This window comes from Ptychodera flava, chromosome 11, assembly GCF_041260155.1.
Source record: "Ptychodera flava strain L36383 chromosome 11, AS_Pfla_20210202, whole genome shotgun sequence".
NCBI classification, from domain to species: Eukaryota; Metazoa; Hemichordata; class Enteropneusta; family Ptychoderidae; genus Ptychodera; species Ptychodera flava.
Window position 1 is genome coordinate 27,302,663 of NC_091938.1, and position 20,085 is coordinate 27,322,747.

At 37.4% G+C, this 20,085-nt stretch overlaps 1 protein-coding gene across 1 annotated transcript; it reads right to left on the bottom strand.

Annotated features, from left to right (window-relative positions):
- Positions 1–335: 335 nt before the first annotated feature.
- Positions 336–18,662, bottom strand: LOC139144446 (cubilin-like). Its single transcript, XM_070715145.1, has 9 exons — positions 18,510–18,662; positions 11,453–11,818; positions 7,671–8,012; positions 6,326–6,679; positions 5,471–5,800; positions 4,809–4,994; positions 2,460–2,639; positions 918–990; positions 336–753 (listed from the first exon to the last, which is right to left on the bottom strand). Exons 1-9 carry the CDS (start codon positions 18,595–18,597, stop codon positions 336–338), a joined length of 2,337 nt encoding a protein of 778 aa, XP_070571246.1. The 5' UTR covers positions 18,598–18,662.
- Between the last annotated feature and the right edge of the window lie 1,423 nt (positions 18,663–20,085).

Here is a 20,085-nt window from a genome sequence, read left to right on the forward strand (position 1 = left end):
AGGAGTGTGTTATTAAGTTGCACAGTCCTGATATGGGGAATCACATTCATGCAAATGAGAGAGAACACGTGACATTTGATCTCATCGACAACCATTTCTGTATGAACATACACCCAGTGTAAGTTCCTTAAAATCAACTTCCTTTACTATATTGTTTTAAATATGATTTACATCCGCATTCACGAAGAATTTAAAAAAGTATAGTGTCAACAGGTAAAAATTAAAATTGACCGGACCGTTATGTTTGCCTTGGCCTTGGCTATAAAGTACGACTCACCAATTACTATATAGAAGGTTCATGTATCGCACACAAGCATTTTGAAGAACCACTTCGCTTAAATGGCGGTGGTTGCTGAGGCCAGGGCAGTTTTGTTAGGCACGGAATACGCGTTCTCCCCGTCGTCCTGTAGGGGGCGAATTAAAAACATATATTGTTCAGTCTCTATATTATTTTCATACACTTTATTGTTCTCAGCCAGACCCTTCTCGCCATTTTCCGTGTCTATGTTTGCATAATTATCAGCGTCGTCGTCTGAACGTTGACTCCCAGATGCAAAACTGCCAGTCTGGTCCTTTTTGTTCAGCGTTGCATACTGACTGATATCAGTTCGGTTCATGGTCTGGTAGTCTTGTTCAAGGGTGCCGCTTTTTCCACTCTCATCACCGATATCCATTCCGTGATTTTCGTAATGGACGCTGTCAGTTTGCTTTCTGTTTTCTCCATTCGGATCACTCCGCGGTTTCGAAAACGACCTGAGTGTGATGAAAATATGAGGCAAACGTTTTTATCTTAGCCTGTCAGTGATCATATTGAACATATTGAACTATTGATTGTTTTGTTTGTTTATCAATCACATTTTCGCACACTTTTCTTTTTAACTCATTCTACATTGTCGGTTACAAAGACCAAAACTTACCTCCGGTGCAGATCTAGGGCGATGAAAATAACGAAGGCAACCAATACAATGACGACGATACAGACTATGAAAACTGTGAAAATAGAAAATAACAAACAAGGTTTGTCAACGAAGAATAATAATTCAATATAAGATGTCTCCAACTACCCCTTTCAAAACGATTGCCCGAAAGCGGATATCAACAGTTGCAAATCGGAATATATGCTATGTATGTTGTCGACTACAGCGTATGTTGAAAAGTCGACAAACCTCCTATCTGCTATTCTGTTGAACAGAAGGTGCTCTATGTTGCATTGCTGCCATGAGTGTGTTGAAGACAGGACTTGAAGACATTCATAAACACGTAAACAAAACACAGTTTTCAAATGATAATGTCATGGCATCAAATTGTGACTTTTCTCTAACATAGCACGTTCTCTTTTACGTATCTTACCACAAATTTCATCAAGTTCAATAACATACCTAACCATCCACGTGTAGCCATGTCGTCTACGGACGGATAAAAAATACATGCATTAATGTCTCACGATAGTTTCAATGATTGTGGGAGCAGCAACTGCTCTTCAAGCGAACCATCACAATTTCTTTCTTGACAATGATGTTATCCAAAATGCTTGTATGATAGTTTTCCATCCAGTGAAACACATTTTGGAGATCACCCCATAAAACGTATGTCACATTACTCTAAAAGTGACTCCCTTCGTCACAATTACATAGACGACTTTCCCCTGACGATAAAAATCGCTGTATTCTCGCCCCTCTCTATATCTCATCCGGTTCACAACAGTCAGCGAATGAAAGCAAAATATACACTCTCAGTATCAGGAAGTTTCCTTTTGCCATCTCCTCTTCAGATGACACTACATGTGAATCGTACCAAAATAACGTGAAACACGATTTACAAGGTACGTAAATGGCTCTATTTTGTGAATTACTTAATTATTGTATACCTTTTTCGTCCAATTTTACCAGAAAAAGGCGGTCGCGAGCAAACTGAGAACGCGTTTTTAGCGTCCGCTAAGCGTACAGAACAAAACTTTAACCCACACAGCGCAGTGTACGTGCTAGAAATTGTTCAGCTGCATAATTTCACTCAAATTTACAGGTTTCAGTATGACCATTATTCATTTAGTGAAGTACTGAATGTTTAGTTGTGTTCTCTTGTTTTCTCTTTGTAGAGGTAAAGGTGCTTTGAGGTTAAATGGCAAATATTGTCCGATAACACCTATAAAGTTATTGTACTCCGCGCCCTTTTCCACAGAAACTAAACACATTTAAATTTTATTCTCTGTTTAGTGTGATTGTGTTTTTTATTTTAAGAATGTGATTGATTTGTTTTCGTCCAGTGTAACTTTGGCGAAATGGTAAGATGGTTATCTGGGTTATGTGCAATTTGTTTTAATAATTAATGTCCTCTTGTCAAATATGAATGATATTTTGGCTTCACTGACCCTTGAATAGATGACTGAACCAATGTTGTCAAAATCACAACATACTACCGTGGTGCAATATCGAACTATAAATTCGTGGAGTTCATCTTACCGATAGGTACGCATGCTGGAAGTTCACTCCACTCTCCGTTTTCCTGACATACGACGTACGTCACGTTACTCTCAAAGTGATAACCTTTTTTACATTTGTAGACTACAACGTCGTCGTAAAGGTATGAATCACCATGCTTTTCACTGTTCTCTACGTCATCGGGTTCGTCACAGTCGATAACTTGTAAACAGGAAGAAAGATTTCATTAATGATTAAATAATGTAGGCACATCTGTTGAGACGTTTGAAAGACATTCCTGGCTTTTCATTGCTGTATTCTGATCACGTGCAATTTCAGTGTATATAAAATATGATTCAAAACACACGCATGCAGACGGGTATGTCATCGTTCCAGGTTCTGTCTGACTGGCATGTTATCGTTTCAGACTCGTTAAGATGATAGCCCTCATTACAATGGTATGTGAAGTTGCTTCCATAGATTTAGCTATCGCCAATTTCTTCACCATTTTCTAGTGGTTCTGGACTTCCACACGAAACAACCAGAATGAATTGATCAGTTAATCTGGCAGTTAACAGTTACACATATGGTTGTGATTTTTTGGTAAATGTGTTACGAAAGCATAATATCACTTGCACTGGTATCTTATCGGCATTGCAAATGGAAACGACACGTTTTGGTGAAAATGCTGTAAATACATTAAATTCAACTTTACATAGATTATTGTATCTGACATGGCTGCCTATTATGTCGTCCATACACTGCATGTGATAACTCTAAGGATATCTTAAAAGATTTTATGCTTTCTAATGACTGAAAATATAAAAAAGATATATTTAGATCTGTTATCCATATCCTTTATTATTTGCAATGGGAATAAGTTGCTTTGCCGATTTGTTGAATCACATCGTACTTTCAGGTTACGAAAAAAAACGGTTGAGCTACGATACAACCAAGGATACACTTTTGAAGGTGGAATGGAACGTGTTACGATTGCGGCCTTCGATGCACACATGTAGAGTTATGCCTTGCAAGTTCTGAGGAAGACATTAGATTTTCAAGAACGGGTCAGAATAAGATGTTCCTAAAGTGCAATGGAAAAAAACTTTTCTGTGATGAAATTCGATCCAGTTTATTTATCAAGCGATTTTAATGTAAATGGCAATGTCTCTGCAAAATTCTGCTTCATCTTAGGCTACATATGATGAATGTTACTGTTTAATCAAGTTTGATTATATTTTATCAAAAAAATAATATTCACTTAACTCACTTATACACTGAGGCAAATCATCATCCCAGGCTCCATTCGATAGGCATGTAATCGTGCTTGTCCCGTTCAACGTATAACCTTCATGACATCGTTACGTGACATTGTTACCATAGGTGAAGTCATCGCCCTCTGACTCACCGTTTTTCCGGGTCACCTGGGTCACCGCATATCACAGCTGATGGGTAAATGGGTTAACACTTATGTAAACTATAAATAGATTTCCGCGTAGCAGATGGCACAGTATTGTAATGTATATCTAAAAGTAAATTGAGTAACCAGCTAAAACTTTCAATGAAAAACAAAGGGCTTGCACAGTGTTAGTGTCAAAAATGAATTGTTAGAAAACCATGGATACGGAACTGTCCCGTGAAAGTGATACCATTTGAGATAATAGTCGATGAAACCCACGGCAAGGGTATTGAAAGTTATCAAAATATAACGAATTAGAGGACAGACGTTTCGTGTCAGATTTAAAGTCTTTGGCCATCACGTGTAAATTTGCATTTTTAAGCGAAACGATTGTGTATAGCCTTCCTGACATCGGTATGTGACGTTGCTACTAGAGGTGAAGTCGTCGCCCTCTGACTAGCCGTTTCCCACTTCACCTGGGTCACTACACACCACAGCTTGTGGATGAATAGAGTTGGCATTTATGGAAAATACATATCGGGCAACGTTAACGTACGGTAGTCGGTAGATGTTACCCATAACAAAAATAATCTAAACTTAAGCTGATATCATTGTCCATGATAAGCCAAGCATTGTGCAATTTGTTAGTCTTATAAAAGAGTGATGCAAAAAAGTGACTCTCTCTCTCTCTCTCTCTCTCTCTCTCTCTCTCTCAATATTGTATCTGATTTTTCGATGATGTAGGTGACCAAGCTGAAACTAAACATAATACAAAACAAAACAATGTACAATGCTTTCACAGTTAAATATACATCCTTTCTTGTGGAATATTCCTATAATGACTTATAGTCCTCTTCAGACACTCCTGCCAACTTTATTGTAAGCTTTCACAGTGAATAACGAGTCAATAGGTGACTTGCGATGTATGCTGTGAGTTCGAATTCGATCGAGAAACTATCAAATTAATGGACCAACGCCGAGCCTGATCTTACCAATGCAAGTCGGAAAGTCATCACTCCAGCTACCGTCAGTCTCGCATGTCACATTTGTGTAGTTTGTAGACAGTTCGTATCCTTCATGACAAGTTATCATCAGTTCATCACCAGGCCAGTAGATGTCATCTTTTGGATAAAGCTCGCCGTTCATTTCGTCATCAGGAATGAAACAGGCTGATAGCGCTGAAAAGAGGGAAAAACTTTCTTATGGTCCCCATCTCATTAAAAATTATGCATTCACCATGCTTTTTGACTCAATGCAGGAATATTTCACATCAAAGAAAAGGAAGACTTTCTCTTCTTCCAATTTTCTTTCATTGCAAAGAAAGGCTTTGCAAGTGTATGCACAAATTCATGCACAGTTAATTTGTCGGCGTTGTTCACTTTCGCGATTATATTCAGCCTATTCAGACGGGAGTTTCATATTAAAACAACGTTACATGAATCAGGCCATTCTAAAATGAATTTTTTGCAGTATACGCCTACACTATCTATGCGCTTATACCTGCAGTGTTTAACCTATAATACGTGCTGCAATTTACATGCGGGAAAATCGGGTTGTAAAGTATAGGAAAATATACTTCATAAGATCTGAAGTAAACCGCACTTCATACTACAATCCACGACATCATTATGCAATGACAAGTGAACATAATAACCTTTGAACTCCAGGGAGTAAGTCCCTGTTCTTGTTATATCTTCGTTACCAGAATATAGAATGACAAATGTGGCGTTAGTGTGCGTTTCTAAAACTCCAAGGTCTTCTCCTGATTTGTATCCGGCAAGAAGTTGGCCATCTTGATCATAAACAGACACGTTGTCTCCTGTTCTCAACGTCAGCTCTATAAATTCTAGTGCCATAATAGTGCCTGATGGTGTTGATATCTTAGTCGTGTATTGGACGTTCATTGGATAGGGTAATGGATATAGAGGTGAGTGTACAGTACCGTTGTATCCTGTGACTTCTTCTGTAGTTGACTGCAATAAACCTGCCGAGAGTCAGTCGCATTTCTTTTGTAAGAAAATTAGATTAAGCAATGCCTGTCTTCTCAATATTAATTTTATTTTCCCCGATAATTTAATCTGAAAAGCGACGTCAAAATGCAAGTAAAACAATTAAAAAGCAGTTCATATTAAGACACGTCACGTTTCGCAAAGGAGGTCGCAGCCACATTACCTTAAAACTTCCACTGAAACTGTAAATTCTTCTAACAAGACTATTTAGTATATAGTAGAGTGTTGCAGGTCAATGAATTTGTGAAGTTTATAATTTCTGAAGTGCCTTAACTAAAACTATGTGAGTGTCATGATACCAACCGATTAAATGCAATGGTTGAAATTCATTGACGGTTATTAAATAGAAATAGAAAACCTTCGAAGTGAAGTGAAAGTCTTCCATAGACCCTCATGCATGTGCTTTTTGTAACGTTGTAACACCATTTTTCCTGTCATATTAAATTATCACTAACAGTATTGCTAAAAAGACAAGGGTTTCATAATTCCGACTACTATACCTTCAAAGTGAAGTTCGAATCTTCCATAACCTTTACCTTCTTCATCCTTGACAGTGTAAAGTTGTATCACCATTTTGTTTCCTGTTGCATTAAACTGTTCATCTTGGCCGTGGCTATGTTGATACTCGATGAAGGGTTCACTCTCATCACCATCAAATATACTGACTTTGTCCCAAGTGTAGAGTGAAAAATCAACGAAACGTCCAAGTACAAAAGTTCCGTTCGGAGAATAGATATTCCAAGTATAGGTAGCATCTGCATTTGGATAGATCCCACGTTCACTTCCTTTTGGATTGCCTGGTGAAACAATGAAACCTTTCTGCCCAAAGATATCACCTCCATTTCCACCAATGACTAAAACGACATATCGGAGTATAATGAAAACTTCAGTGGCTGTGTAGGATCAGCCAATGATGAGATGACTAAATGATCATAACATTATCAGTGAAGTTTTACGATAAAACACTAATGATATTCTTTGTTTGTCGTCCTCTGGCTAATCGGTTGAGGGATGAAAGGAGAAAAAGACTATTTAATTTTTCCGACGGCCCAAAGGGTTGTTTTTGAATGAGGAACTGATCAGAATATCTGTAAACATTATGATTCCGCTTCTTATCGCAAACTACAGTGTAATCAGAGACACTTTATCCGAATTCACAATCTGTACTGATATTTGATGTGGATATTGTCGTGTATAGCTTTATGAGTTATTGTGTATGCACGAAACTGTTCGTACTCAGTTGAAGTTGCTTTCGGGTTTGATATTGCTTCTATAGCACCTGGTGATCAGGTTAGATATTTGATAAACGCTTTACAAATGAAACTAAGAGTACATTCTCAAGATGGCAATCAACCTCATATTATCGATGTAATGCAAAGAAGCAGTCGCACTGTTCAAAATGCATTTGTACTCCATCAAAGTTGAAAAGATACACTGTCAGATGACCCGAACTTGTTGACTGATGATAAATTGAAGAACTAGCCCTTAAAAATACTGCGAAGTTAAAATATAAGCTTCCACTTTGAATATCATCAAAAGATGATATGAATACTCAACAGTGTAAATTTGCCTAATTCAAAAAGTTTGTATTATTTTACTCTATTAATTTATTTCACTTTTTCCTTAATGATGTCTATTACACTGCGATGAACGTACAAACGGAGAAGCCAGGTTCAGTAGAAAGCTTAATGACTTTACAATATTTTAGCACGAATGCGCAAAGTCTTCTCTATGCATTCTATGCTCGCCCCATTTGATGTTATCGATAAATTAATTTTTACCGAATGTCATGTTTCAAACCGAAAAGTCATCTGATAAAACTTATTTTGACCTTTAGAAACTTACCTTTCAGCTCTAGTTGAAAGAAAAAAGGCCCAGTTCCATCCTTTTCGGGCAATTCAAACGCTATCAGAGTAATCCACATCGTATTTGATTCAGTATTATTAACTGTCCATGGATGATCATCGTTGGTGTATCGTCCAATATCAGCTTCTCCATTGCTTACGTCATTTCCTATTTCTATAGAATCTTCAGAATATCTCAATTTAAACTCTTCAAAACTGGACGAGAAGACTGTTCCTTGGTAGGTGTTTATTGTCCATGTACAGTTTCCGCCTTTCAGGTATGAGTCTGGATAAAATGGTGAAGAGACACTCCCTCCCTTCGTTTTGATGTTACCACCGCAGGCTGAATAGGAAGGAAGGAAATTTCATGTGCTGTATATACTGTCACAGCACAATAAATACAATATACGTGTTATCGATATCGTATGAAGTGTTTCTAACGACAACGCAATGAAAACGTACAGTAGCAGAAGGGCGCGTTCAGTAATCTTCGTCTATAACTGTTTAGGTAATGATTTACTATCTGAAACATTAATAAAAATGCCATTATTATCCTACTGTGTCGACGATTACTGATCGTTAGCCATATTTCAAATAGCCTTGGTACAGTGTATGACTGTGAATAAAACTATTTTTGTAGAGTAGAGTAATCGTAACTACTTTTTTCCGATCGCAAAGTAATTATTTGAGCAGTATTTGTTCCGATAATAGTCGCTGCACACTTTCAAATTTTTAGTACAAGCCGCAGTGTAGCGACTGGAAAGAGATCGAGACAAACTCTCGAACATGAATCGCAAAAACGAAGAATCTAATTGCAGTTTGGGTTGGATTTCACGAAACCCCAACATCATAGAGGTCAGGGATACTAGCAGTGCGGCGTGCATTTTTGAAGTTATACATCAGCTGCCACTTTCTCTATTTTGCAAGTTTTATGCAGTCCCCGTTTTTTTTCTTATTTTTATCATATTTTGACAAAATTCTCGATGTAGCATTTTTATTTTAATTCAGTTGGTTCTTAAGTACGAAATGGCTTACCTTACCTCGACCTGCATCGCATACTTTTTTATTTACCACCCCAAAATGAAAACGAGACATGTGGCTTGATTGTTCCTAAAATATTATCTAGATTAAACTTTCATCGATACATTAAAGAGGGCGCTAGACCGAGCATGGGCGGTAAGACGCAAAAATACCGTTGTCAGTGAACTTAGTCTTGTGAAGTATGGTTAAGACAGAGTTGACTCACTTGGTATCGAGTCATGTGGTGCTGCACTATAGTTTTCTTTACTGATTGCGGCCAGCTGTAGGACTGGTATTTCGTCGACTAAGCAATTAATGTCACGTAACGAACAGTGACAAATCTGCTGCGCCTACCAGTGCAAACCCACAGGTAAATAAATATAATGTTATGTACGAGCTCCTACATTCTTTAGACTTATAAAGTAGATGGATTTTATGATGTCATCAGGAAATTTATTAATGTTTGACCGCACTTTGATTTTTGCCGGTATTCCCAATTCTTCAGGGTCAACGCGGACTGTGGAGCACCGTTGAACGGGGACTGGGTTTGTGATGTACGGACAGGGGCTGGTAACTAGCGAATAACGTCCCCTTCGTACTTGAGTCAATGCCAAAATAGAATTGACAAGTTTTCATGAGAGTATGCATAAAATGTCGATCGCGAGACAGAAAGTTAGTCACTTTCGGACAAGGGAGAGCCTTACTCAAGCTTCCATCGGGCTAGAATCACAAACCATTTTGTGGCTCTCTCTTCGGTATATTGTGCTTCATTTGCGAATTGTGTGTCGGTAGGTGACGCGCATGTGTACACAGAACACGTAAGAGGTCAAATAATGTCGAAATGTCAGCTTCGATACTTTAAAAACATCGATAAACGCTGACAACAATTAACCGTTCAGCAACAAAATGGTAGGCAGGGTTAAAGGTCGTAACTATATCATTTGCATATTATCAGATTGCATCCTGTCGTGGGTGAAGTCCATGAAATACAGCAGCACAATTAATTATAATCGCAATGCTACAGCGCTTGTAGTTTGAGTTTGGAGTTTTATTGTTTGGCATACATGGATTTCTTGACTGTAACGTACAAGTTAAACTTGTTTTACTCTGACACACAAACTCAAAGGATGTTAAGATTTCTGAACGTTCTCTTATGTGCCTAATATTTCAAAATAAAAACACTGTAGTAGCAGAACATTTTACTTCTCGAAATGTGAGAGTTACAGTATTTTTTCCGATTCAGTCGTTTGATTGGCTCAAATTTTGCAGCCCGGTCAACCCTTGGAGGATGGTCAAAGAGCATACTATCTCTCAATGGTCAGCCACACCGCAAGGTTCGACCATTTTAACAACAAGCGGCGTTGTTTGTACGGATATTAAGTCATTTTTAGCACTTGTTGGCCAAGTTGAGATATTTTTTTTTCTGAAAACACTCCGGCTTTGCCATATTTTTACAGCGCGTATGACAGTGCGTCGCGTATTGTTCAGTTCTGGGGCCAAGTTGTCGTTCACTTGTGAAATTTTGACGGTTTTATTGGGTCCGTTGATAATATAATGGAAATAACAGCAAGCCTCGCCCGTTAACTTTTGGCTTTCCTCTCGCCCTTGCTCTTGCCATAAATAAACATGAATGGTCAGCGCGTCGCCCGTTATTTCTATAATATCTTTCCCGTGTTTATTGTTGAAATATCCCACAGTAGGCCTTGTACAGGTCTATGAATAAAATTATTAATGTATGTAATTTATAGAAGTATTATCACGACTAATTTGTGAACACGAGTTATCGTGCTGTATATGTTATCTCGAGATTATATGACACATACCTTTCGAATCGCATTCATTTCACACATAGTATACGCGTATGCTACGTTTTCAAACAATTGACGAAGACAGTACACAGTCGTGTTGCTGTCATCAAGGTCATTGCATGCAGTTACACTAATGCGTGACTCGCTGAAGTGATTTTTTATAAAATAACATCTTTCCGACTCAACACCCTCTGCTCATCTGCAGCAATAATGATCGTTTCTTTGTAAATTATTTTTTTAACCTGACAGGTCTTAATTTTACAGAACTGACATCAAATATTTCAGCTTTGTTCGTGTGTCGTAAATTTCACAGAAAATAAAGCAAGAACAGAATATGGCAATTTTTCGACGCACACGGATTTACACATGTCTCATTACTGGATTGGGTGTGTACTATTTTCAAATAGGTATAAGTCGGCGGCACAATAGCAGATATTTTTTTCTGACTGTTCACCTGTTGACAGTAAATTAACATCCATGTATGTGAAATAACACGTCACAATTGTCTGTTAAACTGCGTAAAAGTCTAAATATCTTGACAAATCTACAGACAAATTTAAGACCGATCATTGATGCACAAATCCTAAAACTAGCATTCTGACGGACACTTGTGCAAAAACAAACGGATATTAAAATTCTCAGACGTGCGTTTCACCGCATACATGTTTAATTGTCAATACCATTTCATACTTTCTTGAGTGAAAGAACTATAAAAAACACAAACGCACGTTTTTGAAAAACATGCGATATTTTCGTATACTTCAAAGATTAGAAATAATTGAAAGTTTAACGCAAATTTTTGAAGCAGTAAATGGAAGCTTTAATGCAATCAACACTAATAGTAAAAGGATACTTTTGTATGTAATAGATATGAACAGCAGGATATATGGAATCAATATAGTTAAGTAAAATTATTAACGTCAAATGAAAAAGAGGAACTGATACAGAAACTTACCATCAAACTGCAGATCAAAATATATATCCTCATCTGTGATAGTAGGGGAAACTAAACGAATCCACATCGCGTTTGTCGAGGCATATCCAATAGATATCGATGATTCCGATGATGAACAATCCCAGTGAGTGTAATTCCCTATGAGTGGATCGTCAGCGTTTTCTCCATCTCTGACCTCTATGTAACTCATTTCATAGCTGCCATCTGTCTCCACGGCTAGAGTACAGGCTTCGATTTTGGCTGTCACCTTAGATTGCTCGGAGATGTATATGGTCCATATACATTCATTCGTGTCTAATCCTGGAGTTCCACGAAATTCGATTGAACCTCTACCTTCGCTTATGACTTCGCCGCCACAGTCCATCTCTGGCAATAAATCGATGAATAGGAATACGCATTCAGAAGGGGTAAAAGCACCCGACACAATTCATAAATTGATCATTTCAATTATGACAAACCCCATAAAACGATGCAATATTGTTACTTCATTTTCCCTTCACTCATATTCCTATATAAATGTTTTATGTTTCGTATCAATATATATGTGCAATGACTTTCTCGGGATCATGACTTTGCAAGTACCATCAATGAATGCTGGTCTTAACACTACTTTCAATTTTGGGGGCTTTGTCTACTTTTATATAACAATCATTAGTTCTTTGTCACAATAGCCGTATTCATTTTCCTAATACTTTATGTATCCAAAAAAGATAGTGTGTCTACCCTTAACCATATTTTCATTTACAAAATAACAAGAGTACTTTTTGATATATCTATAAAAAAACTATAGCTTTAGTGCAGGAATTATGGAACATCAAGAAAAACAGCAGCAGTGATTTTTAGAATTACTGTATTGCTAATGTTGACGGGTTTCCATAAGCCACTGCTATATTATGACCATTAACGTGTGCCTAAGAGTGGCGACCCTTATATATTAGACAATCTAATGGTATGGCCAATTTGAAACTTGGAAGCAACATTGACTTATATATCCTGAATAATGTTTGGTATCGTAAACAAAGCAGAAGACATTGCAGTCTGGACTGTATTTCTTTAAACAAATGTTTTTTTCACAAATGCATGAACTATAAATAAAACTTTAAAACAATCATCAAGTATTTTTTGGAATAGAATTAACATTGAGAGACGATTGACATCTACCGTAACATTTACTCACTTGTAAAGACATCCTAATACCATGCTCTGATTTCAGGATACATGGCTGTAAACACAGTGTTTCTATATTTTAACGTACATTAGCTGTTGCAATTGACAAAACATCAACCCTTTCCAGAAACCACGAAGAAGTATTAACGTTGGGTTAGCTTTGCAAAAATAATCCCATAGAGAAAATTACAGCAGCTGTCCCACAATACACATATTACAGCTCTTAGGTTAAACACATAAATGTGTTCACTGTAAATGTCACAAAGAACATTTGTATATTTGTACATCTATCTATCTATCTATCTATCTATCTATCTATCTATCTATCTATCTATCTATCTATCTATCTATCTATCTATCTATCTATCTATCTATCTATCTATCTATCTATCTATCTATCTATCTATCATCCGCCTATCTTTTTATCTGTCTATATGCGTGTATGTTTGTTTTCGCGGAGGTCACGGTGGTTGGGTAAATGATCATATGTTAGTGGCCTATATAGATACATAATATTTTGTACTATGGGTATGAGAATTTATTGTGTCGCCATCAAAATTTAAAAATTTCGTTCTTAGTAACATTCAAGCACTTCTTTTTAGAGGCAATAACAGCATTGAACCCGTACCAATACACGCAAATGGAATACCAAACCATAGATAAAATCTGGTCATTGGTATACAGAAGCAGTACGACAATAACAAAATCACAGACAATTGAGGGAACTATTGTTATCAGGAAAACGGACACCCGAACAACATAATTAACAGAAACAATAAATGTGCCAGCAGAGGGCAAACCGACAAACTTTTATGCACTCATCAACATATTTCATAATATGGCTCTATGGTCATGCATGAATAGGAACACTGGATTTACAGCGGACAGTTTGAAATCAGTGACTGACGTAGATCCCTCTTAAATAATATAGATATTAAAAGTTCAGATTGGAACATCGATTCATATGTATACCCTGCTGGCGATTCAGACATAGCTTATAACTGTAGGTTAATAATTTTCAAGTTATTTACTTTTTTCTAATATCTTATTGTTTATTTGACTTTTATTTTTCCAGAATGTTAATTCTCTTTGCAAACCTACCTTCCTTTCACATCATTAGTATGACTGGTAAGGGTTACATATCTTTGATCTCGCAAGTTTGATACCAGTAAATAAGTAAACACACTTTAAAGAATTATACTGAATACATTTTTCTAGCTTAAATACGTATATATCAATAGTTCATTTTGTTTTGTTGCCAGGTCCTCAGTAATGCAATATGGTGGTAGTTCAAATCTATATCAATGATCCCCAAAACAGACGCAAACTTAAAGTGCAGTGTCTTTCCCTTGAATCTTAATGTTATTAGTTGTACTCAACTCAGCCTGCAGGAGGAAGTCTAAAGTATGGTAAATGCAGAAACCTAAAAGTGATCTATTCAAAAAGCAATGTTTCTCAATTGGATTTGGTTAAATTAGCGATACGCAAGTCAGAGAATGACTCCACTAAATTGTGGAGCTCAGTTCTCAAAACCTGACCATCGCCTGCATAAATATAAAACAGTCGTAAGTATATGCGATGCACATCAAGTGCCGCAAACTGAGCTGTTCGTGTAGAAAGGTGTTCGTAGGCAGTTTTTCAGCGGGCGGGCAAACTTCAAAACTGATCATCGTGCGGAAAGAAAACAAAAATATTTATTGTGGTCGGGGAAGAAAGTTTCATTATTTTCTGTGGGCAGGGAGAAAATTTTTGATTGTGGGTACCGGAAAATACGTGGAGGGAGGGGAAAGCCGTTGTTGATAGAACGTTAGGAGAGATTTGGTAAGCGCCTAACTTAGAGGGGAGCAATATTCCAGGTACACTGCTAGCTGCTCGCACTGTTTTATGTTGGTCTGAGTTGTCTAGTGAGCATCTAGTTGGCAATAGGGAATTTCAGTTGCAGAGAGAGGGCAGTGCTAGTGGGAGCTTGAATTGTTGTGGGGAGTGGGAAGCGGGCAGACCATAGATACTGAAGGGCAGTTTGCATCAAAATTCAGTGGGAGGGCACATTTTCCGTGTATGCCAGTGGGAGGGCAGTTACGAACAGCTCTACTTTCCCCTCTAGATTTCAGGTCAAGGTCAAAAATAAGTAAAATCGGTATATTAGCCTACAAAACATGTTTTGTGATGATTTTGCGAAATTGATTAAATTTACCAGTTAGCGGCACTTGACATCATGAAAGTAGGATATTGCCAATTACTGGTTGGCAATATGAAACGAAATGAGTCATATTTGAAATGACTAAATATATACATGACAGAACAGAGAGAATGCTGAGTTCTAAATAATTTCGATATTTTTACAAGAATATTAACCTTTGAAGTACATTATGTGAAATTATAATGTAAAACATCAAATTTTAGATAATATTTCAGCTCTCTTTATGTATACATCCATGCAGCCACAGATTCCTATTCATGAAAAAAATATTTTGTTTGTCAGAACAATCCACATATGGAAATTTACTAAGTCCCGATTTGAACGTTGAACGTTTCAGCGAGTAGAAGAAGAACTATAGTCATTGCATACTTAACATAAAAACAAGACAAAAACATTCATGAACAAAATACATATATTATCACATGAACTGCCCAGTATCTCCACCTGTGTGACGTACACCAGCACAGATAAAAAATCCATATTATCCCTGTTGTACGTCATCAACCGGAACTTTTTTCCTGCAATGGTACCGTAACGTGTGAGTACGTGCACGTCGCGACACAGACCGATTTGTTGTGATCGATGCCGTGCTCTCATGGCAGTTTGACAAAATTGTGACCCGATATATCCAGATATGGAAATATATAAGGCATGTCAAACGAAATTTCGAGTCGCTAAAATTTTAGCTATTTCCAAGAACCGAATGAGGATACCGTCGATCGTTTTGATGGCTCAGTACCGTCACGGCTCCAGTTGTAAGCTTAAGCTCAATTTACACTTTTATTGAGCGGCCGAGTTACTTGTACAGTAATTTTCATCGGGGCTCAAGCAAAATTACGATAATTACATCTACAAAGGAACATTCATTTTCGCATAATCCAGGTACATAAAAATACTGGCGAGAAGTAGACCGTCGTGCATGATGACTATGTACATCACTCTGAACGGTAAACAAATCAGATAAATACTGTGGACCATACCCTTTCAAACAAAGCATTCCACAGTTTGGCAGCACGGTATTGAAAGCTACGTTGACCATATTGTGATTTATTTATTTGTGGACAATGTGGATGTCGTCGTACCTGGCGATCGCCAAGCGACTTCGAGCCGGCGATCCCGGTTGGCGATAAACCAGAGAAAGATACACCTCGAAGAAAGTTCAACTTAATAAATGAGTACCGTATAATCTTCGGGAAAGCGACATAGAAGGCACAAGCATAAAGTCATTCGACGAACAACGATAAATTTCCTTCATCACACAAATTATTCCGTTGTTTCTCGATCGGAATCAAACCTACAGCGTAAGGCTGTAGTGAAGACATAAGCTGTCGACCTGTAGCCTTAACTCTGCAGTGCAGCGCTGTAGAATCCGATGTATTTCGAAAGTTGACTCGGACAACACTCACAACAGAACAGGGTTTCCGTCAAGTAACAAAATTGGGATGTACCTACGGGCGATATATGTGTCACAGCAAACATCAAAGTCCGTAAGACGAAAACATTGACGACCGAGATGGCCACCGGCGGAGACCGGTGACGGCAGTGCCCACTACAAGCGTACACTCTGTGTGTCATAGATCTGAATCTTTCGGGCTCGCAAAGGTCGTAAACTTGTGATATTTTAAAAGCCACGGCATCTCTAAGAATGATAACTACTGTTTCGATCGTGTCATTGCATTCACTTCATAAATATAATTTGTAAGTATACTAAATAACTCAAAATACTATGGTTATCCGTCGCTAGCGTGGTGAAAGCTATTCGCCGATGGCAGACTTGCCTTTGCATCGGTCCAGCACGAGACAATGCTCATTTAATGAAAGTAATCCGCGTAAATAAAACACAAAATCGCGATAAAAATCATGCACTTTGTTACAATAATTTTGATCCATCCACATCAAAGAAAAATAAGAAGACTTTAATGTGATAAATATATAATCTCATGGAATATTTCTCTTTTTGACGTCATCGTATACTCATGTTTTTCTCGTAGCCGCTAAACTTCTCGCCTTCGGCTTGAAGTTGTACTGCTCCGCGAAAAACACTCGTGTACGATGACGTCAAACAGAGAAAAATACCATGGGATTATATATAATTAATTCGAAATTTGTATTCCTCTCGTTCAGTATTTCATACTGTAAAGTGAAAGACTTAAAAAGAAGGAAATTATTTATAAATTATATATCAATATAAAATGTATGTCAGGATTGAACATTTTTGATTACCCACCTACCTACCTACCCCCCTCCCTCCCCCTTAAATCTACCAAGCTACTCTATTTCTGAAAAGCATGTTACAGGAAAACACCTTTCTGGCTTTAAATGTTGCTTCATTTCTTGATAAAAATTCTTTCCTTACTGCTCCAACACCAGTTGTCTTTTGCATTATACACTGTAATGACGTGATTAAAAACCCGATACCGGACGTTTCGAGGTAATCTTGAGAGTATATTTAAAAAGTTGATAGAGTAAACAAAGATCCTAAATTAATCTTCCACATGTATAATTAAAACATTTCTTACACTTACCCGACAATGAGGCGAATGGTACAATCGTCAAATTAATTATCTCTATGTCACGAAATATGATTAAATTGTTAATTTGTAACAAGCAGTCAATGTTTGGCTCTGTATAACGGATCAAAACTAGCTTACTTACATTCACTTCCCTAATATATTTACATAATAGGGGTCCCGCGAGTATTAAGTTCAGTTCAATACAACGTAAAATAATATTTGCTAATTATTATAGCGACCCTTTATATCGGAAATATTGTTTTGCTAAATTAATAGTTATACGTAGTATGCACCTCGGAAACAGATATTGAGACTCAAAAACTGTGTCTACCACTTGCAAGGACTAATTTTGAATCTCGTGGAGTAAATAAAGTTTTCACCGCAATATTTTTATAAATCTAAAGTTTCATTTTTGTTGATAGTGATATCACATTTATCACGGCTATTTGGAATTTCAAGTATTTTTAATATTCAGTAATTTGTTTCTCTAGCACCACAATTTGAACGGCGACCCCAGATATGTATTCTTGATTGTGAAAAAGAATGGTTTAATGGTTGCTTCAAGAATATCTTAGCAAAAGTTTTCAGTGTACAGTTTAGACGCTCGAAGTACCTTAAATGTTGAAACGATTACTACCTATTGAGCAATAATTACAGTTTACACAAACTTTTGCATTTTTAAATTATTAATGTGTCACCCCATCATACTGTAATTCTTAGTATTGATTTCGATATTGCTTTCTTTCAAATCTTTAAGCTCTGAGAACGATTCTCTCAGCATTTGACCAACACATCGATATCACAATGTATACTGAATCCATATGTATTGACTCAGTCTAACGGCGATTTCTCACAGGACAATCCGATAGAGTGTTTGTCATACTTGTGCTAAGTGTATAAAGGCACTTGAATCGAGAGAAGCCACGCATTGTCACGGAGAATTATGAAAACTTTCGCGACAATCCATCAGGGTTCGGATGTGAGACAAGTACAATAGAGTCGCGTACATTCTCATGAACACTATCAGCACCTAGGTTATGCCAAATATAACAGTGAGGATACAGCCAGAGATATGATGCCAAAGTACACCTATGTCTACATATCACCACTGTCCGGTCAACCCTTATACCATATTCAAACCTGTAATTCATAACGACCAACATTCTATTTGTCTTACCTTCTCCGCTTGTTATCCGTAACAGCAAACAGAAGACGATGAGTAGCATTTTCAATGAAAACATGACCATGACGTTCAGCTTAGACATCAATGAGATACTGTGTCGAAATGTTATGACTGAAAACTCTACTTCCCGGTTCAATGTAAACAAGAAAACGCATCATCCTATTTATATAACTCGTTTAACCTTTAGTTCAGGAGTCAAAGAGGGTCAAATCAACGATATGTGAATTTCATACCTAGTGTCAGCAACTGCGCTATGCACTGATGTGGCACGGAGGAATTTGCTCAGTTTATCTTCCTTTAATAAACAAATATCCGTCCCAGGACCTATTGACACCTTTATAAGGGTATTCTTAGGCTAGCTATCTTGCCGTGTGAGATATAAATGCTATTTTTTTCTCCTCAAACATAGCCTGGACGAAATCTACCGGCATGTTTTTCAATTTCAAACATGAAGCGATTTGAGGAGGCTTGGCGACTACATCATAACAAATATGTGTACTGTGCAGTGATATTCGCCAAATATACGAATACAATCAATCAAGGCTTTTAAGATAGTCAAAGAAACTTTCAATCAATTTTCAATTCACTCTAAATTAGAGCTCAGAGAAATTTTGAAGGCAAAATGTTTGCTTTGAAGAGAAATACCAGCATATAGATATTGCCACGGAATGAATTTACGCGAACATTCATTCAGTAATGTCGCTAAAATAACCTGCCTGCCGACCTGCGTACCACATTCTCGCCGATTTGAAGGGTGCCCTTTAACTTTAGGTAACTGGCTCTAATAAGTGCACTCAGCCGAAGACAGTTCATAAGTGTATTGATTTTACCAAAATCCGTTCTATTTCTGAACATTCAATTAGCTTGCCCGGCGAAAAGCCATATGAGGTATTACACTTTGACAATTATCACACTTTCCATTTTCTTGTTACATTTAATGACAAGGCCGCCTAGATAATTTAGAGTGGATTGAAAATTGATTGAAAGTATGTGGTGTGCGACCCTGCATTGAAGTGGAATGGTTTTCAGCTTAATTTTGAAAGTTTGTAATACTACTGTTTGTTTGTGAGCCTACAAACACAGTAATGCAGAGATAGACAGCAGCGAATATGTATATTGAAAACTCCAAATTGCAGTTGCAACTTGGGAACTGTTTCGGCAGTGAATTACGTTTCGACAATGAGAACAACGGTTAATTTATCACATAATTGGAGAAGCAGTAGCCTTATTCATCAAGTACATGAACTTCATTTGAATGACCGATGGTGGTCGCGGCCACTAGAGGAATAACGTATGTATTTTCTCTGTTTTCCTTTATAAGGCGTAGAAGTTACATGTATCGTTCAGAATCTATATTATATTCTATTTCTATAAAGATGACGATTTTTGCCAAAACAAGTTTTTTCTCTTGAGTACGGCAGCATAGCCATCACCATTGGGGTCTAAACTAAAACTTCCATCTACACAACTGCCAACCTCAGGTCCTAATTGGTAAGCTGTGCATGTGGACTGACTACAGTTAAGACAATAGCCTCATAGTCCCGTTTCAGTCAGTTGCTTCTTCCAATTC